Source organism: Arvicola amphibius, chromosome 2 (genome assembly GCF_903992535.2).
Source record: "Arvicola amphibius chromosome 2, mArvAmp1.2, whole genome shotgun sequence".
NCBI lineage: Eukaryota > Metazoa > Chordata > Mammalia > Rodentia > Cricetidae > Arvicola > Arvicola amphibius.
The window spans coordinates 186705424-186717787 of NC_052048.2; the positions used below are offsets into that span (position 1 = coordinate 186705424).

At 36.3% G+C, this 12364-nt stretch overlaps 1 protein-coding gene across 1 annotated transcript in view; it reads right to left on the reverse strand.

Annotated features, from left to right (window-relative positions):
• The window catches only part of Braf (B-Raf proto-oncogene, serine/threonine kinase), a 132239-nt gene that overhangs the window by 77895 nt on the left and 41980 nt on the right, over positions 1-12364 (reverse strand). The window contains 1 exon segment of the mRNA XM_038318532.2: positions 5196-5297. Coding sequence (XP_038174460.2) covers positions 5196-5297 — 102 coding nt within the window.

Here is a 12364-nt window from a genome sequence, read left to right on the forward strand (position 1 = left end):
TAGTGGAGAAATGGGAGAGAAAGAGAAATGGACTGGTTTATGTGCTATGGAAAGAGGCAGAATTGAAGAAACTAAGGCAGTGATGAACAAAAAGAGGAAGGAAGGGAGGGAGGGAGGGAGGGAGAGAGGGAGGGAGGGAAGGGAGGAAGACAAAATAGAGTAAAAATCTGAATAGACATTTCTTAGAAGATACACAAGCAGTACATGAAAGATGTTCAAACCATTTCTTACTAGTGAATTACAAACCAAACCAGACTGAGATACTAATCCACACCTACAAGAGTGGTTACAATAAAAACCAAATGAGAAATAACAAGTGCTGATAAGAATGCAAAGAAACTGGAATAACAAACATTACCAATGGGAATGTAAAATAGTGTCAAAGCTTTGGAACACTATCTGGCAGTTCTTCAAACTGTAGGAATTATCACAAGACCTAATAATTCTATTCCTAGACATACAGCCAAGAGAATTAAAACAAAACAAAATAACCCACAGAAAATTTATGATGTGAATGTCCATGGTGGAATAACTAAAAATATCCAGTAAGTTAAACAGCTGAATATTCATCAGTTGTTGGGCAGGTTAAAAAAATCCACATGGTAATTATTTACTAAAGAAAATGAAATGAAGCACTAATTTATGCCACAGCATGGTTAAACTGTGAAAACATTATGTTAAGCAATAGCATCAAGTCACAAAAAGCTGCTTACAAAATGTCTACAATATAGGTAAATCTGCAAACACAAATGATCAGTTATTTCAAGGACTCGAGGGCACAAATGACAAGGATAAAGAATTTCTTTTGAGGAATAATGAAAATGTTTTAGAGTTTATGGTAATACTTTACAAATCTACTGCAACTAAGTCATTAAATTTATCCCCTCCCCATCCCTGTACTGATAATTGAACCCAGGGAGTCATGCATTCTAGGTAAATACCACTTAACTATTATCAATCTTTGATCTTAATTTTCTGATTTTGAAACAGGGTTGCTAAATTACTTGGACTAGCCTTGAATTTGCTTGCCTCAGCCTCTCAGGTACCTGGAATTAGAGGTGTGCAACACCATGCCCGTTATTAAAATTTTTACTGAATTTGATCTCATATTATTTAATAAAACCTTACTAACTGTCTATAGATATATACAATGAATTGATCTACATTCTGGTACTCTTTTCATTGCAGAAACTGATGACATGTGCCTTCAGTGTTTCCAGTTGGACATCTCAAGATGAAAAAGATTGCCACACATTTTAAGAATGTTATGTTGATTGACTATTTTTGTTTGGATCTAAAATACCCCCCAAAGGCCACATGTTAAAGGTAGAACCTGTAAGAGGGAAGCCCTAGTATAAGAAAATATTATTAGGAACATTTCTTTTTCTTTTCTTTTTTTGAGACAGGGTTTCAATACATGGTGCTGTAGTCCTGTGGTATTGGCTGATCTGAAACTCACGGCTTGCCTCTGCCTACTGAGTACTAGTACTAGATCCACCTTTGAAGAGAATACTGAATTTTGGCTCCTCCTTGCTTTTCTCTTTGCTTCTCAGCTAACATGAAGCAGTATCTTGTATCTGGACTTCATACTCATGTATAGAAACAAGTAGAAACGTGTCTTAAAGCTAGCAAGATGGCTGAGCAGTTAAAGGCATATGCCACCAAGTCTGACAACCTGAATTCAAATCCTTGGAATCCACATGCTGGAATGAGAGAAAAGACTCCTTCAAATTGTCTTCTGATCTTCATGTACACACATGGCACATATTTATGCACAGACATTTGTGTGTGCACAAAGGCACATATAAAACAAAGAATTGTAAACAATTTTTAAAAAAAAATTTTAAATTTTTAGTACTACTATCTTTCCACAGAAAATATATTCAAATTCATTAACTGACTACATTCAGGAAAATTAAAAAAAAAAAAAACCAAGAAATTGTGGAAAGAATTTTTCAAGGGCAAATACATTTTTTTCTTTCTTTAGGATTATGGTGGTTGACAGGCAAACCACATAGATCAACAAACAAACAGATAAATTTCAAATTGTGTGAAGCTATGAAAGTGAAACCGAGTTGCATTGGAAATCACAAGATGTTAGAGATGCCAGAGCTGTGAGCTATCTGCCAAAGAGAGTCACATACAGGGTAGACTCAGCCCAAGAGAGAGAAATGGATGTTACAGGCAGCAAATCTGGTGGGGCTGAGTCGTTTAAGTCCTTTGAAACTCAAGTACCAGACATCAGACATAAGAGCTACAGATTTTATACTGTTGGAATTTGGTTTTGCTTTGGTCCTGGATTTTTCTTATCATGCTTGCATTCCACCCTTGTGGAATGGTAATCTAAATTCTGTGCCATTATATATTGGAAGTATGTTATTTGCTTTTTGATTTTATAGGGGGGTTATAAATAAGAGATGACCTAGAGTCTTAGAAGAGACTTTGAACTTGAAGTTGGATTAAATGAATTAATTAAATGAATTATGATATGGCCATAAGCCTATTTGGGGACTAAATGCTGTAGTTTGAATGAGAATGCCATCCATACTCTCAGGCATAAAAAAGAATATAGAAAGAGGGCTGGCAAGACGGTTCAGTGAATAAAGTTACTTGCTAGCAAGCCTGACAATCTAAGTTTGATCCCCAGGACCAATACGGTTAAAAAAAGAGAACAATTCTTGAAAATTGTCTTCTGACTCAAACACAGGAATTGATGAATGAAAAAAACTAATTAATTTTTTAAAAAAGAACCACACTCATAACTAAAATACAAACAATCCAATTAAAAATTAGACAAAGGGTTTTCACAGACATTTCTCTAATAAAGATGTCCAAATCAACAATAAACTGTAAAAAGATCTCAACATAATAATCATTAGGGAAATGCAAAGCAAAGCTGTAACAGAATACCACTTTATATTAATTAGAATGGTTATTATTATCAAATCCGAAATAGAAAATATTCGGTGTTGGTGAGGATGTTGAGAAAGCAGAATCCTTATGCATTTATTGATGGTAAGAATGTCTTGAAAAACCAAAAAAAAAAGAATGTAAAGTGGTGTCACCCACCTTTAATCCCAGTACTCAGGAGGCAGAGGCAGGTGGGTTTCTGTGAGGCCAGCCTGGTCTACAATGAGAGTTCTCTACGACAGAACTGTCTCAAAAACAAACAAACAAAAACAATGACAACAAAAGTATGAGAAATTCCTTTATATAACTAAATAGAATCACTTTATGATCCTGCAATTCTACTTCAAGGTATAAACTCAAAGACATGAGGGCCAGTTAACCTAAGGACCTGGTTGGCTCAGGTTCAAGATTCCACTATAATACTTGTCCATGAGAACAAGATCTACTTCTTTGTCATATACTAATAGTATAATCCATTAAATTTTACTCTGATGTATCTTGAACATACAATTCAAATTTGTATGCCTAATTCTAAAAAGAAACCAATCAAATTAAATACATCTAATAAAATGTCCACAATAACACCAGAAAGAATGGAAAAGGAAATTAGAAATGTTTAGCCTAAAAAGAGTTGTCTGGTGGTGGAGAAATGGCAAAGACAACAGGATAGCAACAGAATAAGGCAGTGATCAGTATCATAGACTTATGAGTTAGATATCTGCCTGTTTCTCCTTATTAATAGTATCACTTGAAATAAGTTACTTAACTTCTTGGTTTCACCTGTAAAATGGAAATAAAAGTAGGATCTTGCTAAAAATAATTATAAGTAGTAATAAAAACATTTAAAATAGTACAGGACACAGAATAAGAATAAACATAAATGTTTTTGCTTTTTACCAATCAATTTTCAAGTATTCAAATGTCTGAGGAATATTGTGTGGCTGCAATCCATCATGACTGTAAATAGGCATGTTCATGGTTTTAAATGTGAGAAAGTCCCCAGTAAACCGAGGGAGACAAACTGCTGCTTATGCTTTTAAGTTTGATAAACAAAAATAAACAGTTTCACTAAGATTATATATATATACCTCCTTCTGATTCCCTTGCTCAGCCTCCTATACTATACAAGTAAAAGTACACTAATAGTATTTAAAGATACGAATTCTAGTCCTGGCATAAGCAGCAATGTGATCTGGAATAAGTCATATGAAGAAGTCAAAGAGAACTGTTTAGTTGGTGTTATCAAAGTTCCAAGACATGTCTTATTAACACAAATTTAACTTTCTCCCAAATAATGAAGACTTAAATTTGTTCTTTAAAAAGTAGATTGCTAAATTAGAAATTTTAGTTAGAAGTTGTTCAAAATATGCTTTAAAATCTCTTGTTTTTGAAGCCAAATGTTAACCTGATCTTTTCTGTTGTTAGTTTTGAGACAGAGCTTCACTGTGTTTCTTGGCTACCCTAGAACTTGCTATATAGCCTAAGTTGGCCACAAATTCACAGAGATCCATTTGCTTCTGCCTTCTAAATGCTGGAACTAAAAGGCATGTGGCACTATGCCTGGCTCTTGTCTTTTACAATTTAGAGTTACCTATGTGTGTGATTATAACTGAGCAAGATTTTATGGAGAAAGACAATGGGAAGTATGGCGAGCAGTGTTGATTGTAGAACCTGACCGCCTAGATTCCACAATAGCTTGCTTGCTGAGGAAATGGACTGATTTTCAGAAGGACACCAAGGACAAAGCTTATCTGTGATTATATAGCATCTATTGTTTCACAGACTATGAACAATGATAATGACAGATTTATGACCTCACTGAAGGATGACACAAGTCCCAAGACATCATTAAGCAGTAAGACTGAACATTGTTGGGTCATTCCAATATTATAAATTTTATCTATGTAAAAGCAGAAACCAACTATGGGGAACTTATTCTGGAAAATATATTTTACAAAAATGCCCCACTTTCAAATATGGTAACTCATTTTGCTGACTACCAAAACAGTGTGCTTTCTCTTTTTAATGATTCTTCTTTTAAATTCGGGCAATATTTAAGTTTACAGGGGACATCCCTCTCAGTTTTGACATTTTCCAAATAAAACTAACCTATGTAGATTGTAACAAGAGAAAGAAAACAAAACTATGAAACCAACAAAAAAAGAGCAAAACTAATTCTTCCAATATGTCTTTAATTCTACTCTTTAAAACAACCAAACTACTACTATAAAACATTTTTATAATTTTTCCCTCAAAATTACTATAAAAAGACACTAAAAACTTACCTCCAAGTATATTGATGGTGGATTATGTTCCCCACCAAATTTGTCCAATAGAGCCTCTATATGTTCCTGTGTCAATTTAATCATTTGCTTGATATTCCACACCTAAAAAAATAAACAAAGGAATTTAAATATTAATTAGCACATGAATTGGAAATACTTTAATGGAGAAAAATAGAACATAGTAATTATCACTATTCTCAAGATTTTAAAGAGTTTAGAGAAGTTTTATGATTATTAATGTCTCTTAACCCTTTTTTCTATACTAGTAATATATCCCCACATATGAGAGATTCAAATAATACTTGTGTAGTCAGAATAAACAATCAAAACTGGCCATTACTATATTAAGTAAAGAAGTAAGAAACAGAAATACAAATACCATACTTTCTATACTGTGGAACCTATATTTAAAATTCTACACACATACATATACATATACAAACAGAATAACTCACCTAAATCTACTTTCATCTTCCCCCCAAATTGGGGCTGTCCAGAAAACAAATGCTTCTTAGGGTTTGTTAGTGTGATGGTTAATCTTCAGTGTGACCTTGACTAGATTTTTATTATTTTTTTTTTTATAAAAGAATATATGTGCACCATCACATAAGGTCTGGAGAATTTAGCCAAAATCAACTGTCTTACAATGTGCAAGCTGAACTGTTCTAAGATGAGAACAAATGAAAGGTCAGGGTACAAGGGGTCACTGAAATAGGGACTTCAGAATCACCTAGGAGACACACCTCTACGAGTATCTGTAAGGGCACTTCCAAAGAACTTTAATAAAGAAAGAAAGACCTACTCTGAATATGGGCTGTGTCATTCCATGAACTGAGGTTGAGGTCCCAAACTGAATAGAAAAGAGGGAGCAAATTGAGCACTAGCATTCATTTCTCTCTTTGCTTCCTACAGATGCAACATGACTCATGCTCCTGATGTCTTGTCTTCCTGTAACCACATCATCCCAATGATGGAGCCTTCTTTTAAAAACTATAAGCCAGAGAAAACTTATCTTCCTTAAGTTACTTTGATCCAGGATTTTCTCACATTAGTGAGGAAAATAAGGGAACAGCAAGAGAATACTTTCATGTTCCCTTTTTACTCAAGGAAAGTACAAATACATAAAACCCAGGCAAAACTATTTTTTAGATACCTTCACATCAGTACATGCATTTTTATTTCTTTTCAATAGTCGTATAAATATTCAATTAATGACTTAAAATCTTTTAATTACATTGATGCATGGCAAACTTCTATAAATGAACAAAGACTAAAATTAAAAATACAAATAAACTGGACTGGAGAGATGGCTCAGTGGTTAAGAGCACTGACTGCTCCTCCAGAGCACCTGGGTTCAATTCCCAGCACCCACATGGCAACTCGCAACTTTCTGTAATTCCAATTCCAGAGGATCTGACATCATTATACCAATGTGCATAAAATAAAATTAAATAAAGTTAAAAAAATACAAATAAATGTTGTTGTCATTGAAGGTCTGATAGACACAGGTGCAGATGTAACAATAATTTTACCAGAATCTTGTCATCCAAATTGGCCTCATCAGGAAGTAAATACTTGGCTTTTAGGGATTGGAACTTTATCTCAGGTAAAATAGAGCAAGAGATGGGCTAAATGCATACGGCCGGAAGGACAGAGAGGAAAATTAAAGCCATATGGAGCTAACTTAGCAATGAAATTTGTGGGGGCATGATTTGTTACAGCAATGGAATACTCAGATTAACATCCCCCTATAGTGGTATATTATTTGTGTTTTAATAAATAAAGCGTGCCTGAAGATCAGTGCAAAGCAGCCATATTAGTCAACCATCCAGGCCAGGCATTGGAGGCACACACCTTTAATTCCAGGAGCCACACTAGTCAGCCATACAGGCCAGGTGGTGGTGGTGCACACCTTTAATCCCAGCACTAGAGATGAACATAAAACAGAAGGAGAACGGTCTCACTCTCAGTCTCAAACTGAGAATTCATGGAAGCAAGATTGCCCATTTTTAGTTTGAGGTAGAGGTAAGAGTCAGCGGTTGGCTGCTCTGCTTTTTTGATCTTAAGGTTGAACCCCAATATCTGTCTCTGGGTTTTTATTATCTCATGCTACAATTGGCATCCAACATTTAGGGCAAAAATTCACACAAAAAAGCCATTTGCCCATGTAGCGTTACAGCTACCAGCATAGGCTGGAGTTACACATAGCTGGAGTCACTGCCCTACTGGTTACATTTTTCTTTTTTCTCTCCTGGCAGGCTCTCTTTGAACCCCCTTCTTGGGCTGCTGCCAAACTAGGTAGCTGCCTTGGAATCCAGTCAGGCTTTTACTGTTTTTTTTTGCAACAGCAATAAGCCTTACATGCTCATCAACATTGTCAGCAGATTTGGTATGACAACTGGGACTTCATAAAGAGGGGAAATAGTTAAAAGAGAGAGTTCTGTTTTTGTTTCTTTTCTTTTCTTTTTTACCACATTAAGAAATGGGAAACACCATTACATTGTAGGGATTTGTGTCTCTGTGATATGATGGACAGTTTGAAAATGAAATGATTAAATGATAACTAATTTAGATGGGATTTATGTGATCTCAATTGTAAACATTATCAGCATTGTCATTTCTGTTGTATAACTAAAAAAAGTTGATTAATCTAAGGGCTAAGATACAGGCCTTAGAAAAACTTAATAAAACAGATCATAGAGACATTCAAATCCAGACAGAGGAATTCAATGGAGAACCAATTTTAGCATTGCATTATAAGAATATAGAGGAACAGCCTAAGGTTTTCAAACAACCAACCTCAGTATCTCCAGTAACCATACAAGAATTGCCAAAAGAGTAAGAGCTGGATGGGCTCCTGTGCCAATGTTAGGTTTAAGGCGATTCAAGGAAGCAACAGCTTCATATCTTTTGTAAAACAAATGTTACTCTCCTGGTCGGTTTGTAAAAGAATTATCCCTAACGACTGGATAGAGTTGGTTAAAGCTGTTTTAGAGCCTGGCCCATATTTAAAACTAGTTCAGAGAAGAGGTTAAAACTATTGAATAATGTGGTAAGGCTAGAGGTATGGAAATCTCACAAGATCATCTTGGAGAATGAGATTATTCTACTGTAGAAATGCAATCTTTATATAATGGTGATATCCTGGCTTTATGCTGCACATAAATACCTGCGCATAAAATACCTAATGCCCCTTGTAAGAAACTATACTGCTCTGGATAATAAAACAGCTAGAGAAAAGAGAACAAAAAATTCAGGAGATAAAGTGAGCATTTTGGCAAACTTCTATAAATAAACAAAGACCAAAATTAAAAATACAAATTTCACCAGAATCTTGGCATCCAAATTGGCCTCTTCAGGATGTAAATGTTCAGATTTTAGATATCTGAACTTTATCTTAAGTAAAGCAGAGAACGAGATGGATTGGACGTATAGGGCCAGGACAGAGAGCAGTATTAACACAATATGTGGCCAACATAGCAATGAACTTGGGGCATGATTTGTTACAGCAATGGAATATTCAGCATAACATTCCCCCAATCTTAGAAACAAACCATAAATTAACATATGTTTTTGCTACGGGACAATGGTCTTTTATCCTGTCACTTGTATTATTTTTAATAACGCTGATTGGCCAGTATCCAGGCAGGAAGTATAGGCGGGGTGACCAGACAGGAAACAGAGGCAGAGTGACGAGAACAGGAGAATGCTGGGAAGAGGAAAGAGTCAGTCTGCAGTCATCACCCAGACATACAGGAAGCAAGATGTGACTACCTCACCGAAAAATGTACTAAGCCACGTGCCTAACACAGACAAGAATTATGGGCTAATATAAGTTATAAGAGTTAATAAGAAGCCTACGCTAGTAGGCCAATTAGTTTATAATTAATGTAGGCCTCTGTGTGTTTATTTGGGACTAAATGGCTGCAGGACCGGGCAGGACAGAAGCCTTGGTCAACATGTTTCTGAGAAAAATATTAAAAGGTTTTATGAAGAAGAATCACCCACCATTCAGGTTGTACAAGAACAGGCATAACAGGTACTGACCTTCCAACGGCATCAACAGCCCTACATTTAAAATGTTTGACAAACATTTTATGGGTTATACAATGGCCTTGAACAACAGAGAAACTAAGCTGGGTGGTGGTGGCACGTGCCTTTAATCCTAGCACTCGGGAGGCAGAGGCAGGTGGATCTCTATTACAACAGAGAAACTAAGCTGGGTGGTGGTGGCACGTGCCTTTAATCCTAGCACTCGGGAGGCAGAGGCAGGTGGATCTCTATAAGTTCAAGGTTCGAGGCCAGCCTGAGCTACAGAGTGAGTTCTAGGACAGTCTCCAAAACTATAGAGAAACTCTGTCGTTAAAAACAAAAATAAACAACAACAAAACAATAGAGAATCTGTAGGCTTTAGAAAAGCTGGTACAGGAGGAACTAGATGCACAGCATATTGAAGAATCAACCAGCCCTTGGAATTCTCCTGTATTTGTTGTTAATAAGAAATCTGGAAAATAGAGAATGGTAACAGATCCAAGAGCTGTTAATAAGGTGATTCAGTTAATGGGCTCTCTACGGTCTGGACTTCCTTTGTCTTTTCTATTGTCTAAAGGATGGCCTCTTATACTTACTGATTTTTTCTTCAGTATACCTTTATAAGAAAAACAAAAATTTGCCTTCACAATGCCTACTTATGATTCTCAGCCTATTAAAAGATATCAATGGATGATTGTCCCACAGAAAATGTTAAATAGCCCCATCCTGTGCCGATATTTCATAAGTCAGCCATTGAAAATGGTATGTAAGTGATGTCCTCATGTATAGTTTACCACTACATTTCCTATCAGATTCAAATGCAGATAATTTAGAAACAAAATGTTTGAAGAAGAAAAGAAAATTTTGCCTTGTTGGGGATTACAAAATGCTCCTGAAAAAATACAAAGAGGAGATTCTATTACTTATTCAGGCTATAAAATAGGTCTACAAAAAAATTAGACCCCAAAAGTTGCAAAATAGGAGAGATCGATTGCAGACTCTTTTTTTTTTTTGTTTTGATATTTGTTAAGCTCTACATTTTCTCTGCTCCCCTCCCTGTCTCTCCCCCCTTCTACCCTCCCCCCAAGGTCCCCATGGTCCCAATTTACTCAGGAGATCTTGTCTTTTTCTACTTTCTACTTCCCATGTAGATTAGATTTATGTAAGTCTCTCTTAGTGTCCTCACTGTTGTCTAAATTCTCTGGGATTGTGGTTTGTAGGCTGGTTTTCTTTGCTTTATGTTTAAAAACCATCTATGAGTGAGTACATGTGATAACTGTCTTTCTGTGTCTAAGTTACCTCAATCGAAATAATGTTTTCTAGCTCCATTCATTTTCCTGCAAAATTCAAGATGTCGTTATTTCTTTCTGCTGTGTAGTACTCCACTGTGTGAATGTACTATATTTTCCTTATTCTTTCTTCGGTCGAGGGGCATTTAGGTTATTTCCAGGTTCTGGCTATGACAAACAAAGCTGATATGAACATAGTTGAGCACATGTCCTTGTGGCACGGTTGAGCATCTTTTGGATATATACCCCAAAGTGGTATTACTGGGACTTGAGGAAGGTTGTTTCCTAATTTTCTGAGAAATCACTACACTGACATCCAAAGGGGTTGTACCAGCTTGCACTCCCACCAGCAATGCAGGAGTGTTCCCTTTACCCCACATCTTCTCCAGCATAAGTTGTCATCAGTGTTTTTGATCTTGGCCATTCTTACAGATGTAAGATAGAATCTCAGAGTTGTTTTGATTTGCATTTACTGATGACTAAGGATGTTGTTGAACATTTCCTTAAGGTCTTTCAGCCATTTTAGATTCCTCTATTGACAGTTTTCTGTTTAGGTCTGTACCCCCACCCCCTTTTTTTTACTGGATTATGTGATCTTTTGGTGTCCAATTTCTTGAGTTCTTTGTATATTTTGGAGATCAGACCTTTCTCTGATGTGGGGTTAGTGAAGATCTTTTCCCATTCTGTAAGCTATTGTTTTGTCTTGTTGACCGTGTCCTTTGCTTTACAGAAGCTTTTCAGTTTCAGGAGGTCTGTGCTGCTGGTGTTCTATTTAGGAAGTGGTTCCCTGTGCCAATGCATTCAAGTGTACTTCCCAGATTGCAGACTCTTAATGACTTCCAATAATTGCTAGGAGACATTTCCCATCTACAGCTCACTGTTGGGATAGGTCCTGATGACCTGATTAATGTAAGCAAAACCTGAGATGTTGACAAGGACTTAAACAGTCCCAGGGAATTATCAGCTGAAACTGAGAAAGAAATGGCTTTGATTGAAGAAAAATTACAGAAGGCACATGCATATTGTGTGAATCTGAATCTGAATCTTAACTGCATTCTGGTCATATTACCTTCCAAACATTCCCCTACAGAAATTTTAATGCAAAGGAAAGATATTATCTTAGAGAATGGATCTAATCTCAGCACTAGAGAAGAATATTAGATGGAAGGAGACAAGTCTCAGTCTCACACTGAGGATTCACAGAGGCAGGATCACCCATTTTCGGTTTGAGGTAGAGGTGGCTGGCTGCTTTGCTTTTCTGATCTTCAGGTTGAACCCCAATATCGGTCTCTCGGTCTTTATTATTCGTGCTACAATCTTCTTGTTCCCTAACTCATAAATTTTTAATAATACTGCTAATTTCTCCAATCTACAAATTTCAATGGTTTAATGGGCACAGACAATTTTCTAAGAAATTTTAAGTTAGGCAGATCCTTGAGACTTGCTGGTCAATCAGCCTAGTGTAATTGCAAAGCAACAAATCCCAGTAAGAGACCTCATCTCAAAAAACCAAGGCAGGGCCAACTATATAGCTCAATGAGTAAAATCACTTGTGGCTCAAGCCTAACATCTTACCCTCACGAGGAGGGTACAAGGTCTTCTGGCTCACAGATAGCATGAGGAAAACCAGTAACGTTAAATAAACATACAGGCTTTTCTATTCAATGGAAGGAATTTATACCCATTTCTGCTCAGAAAGCTGGAAATGAATGTATTTAAGAAATAACTCAGTGATCTTTGCTACCTGTAGGTTCAGGCCTCACATGAATCCCCCAAACTATTATTCTTTCCAGACTCCTGAGCACTGTTTCTGTCATTAGCACCCATTCTTTTGAAAGAGGTCACAGA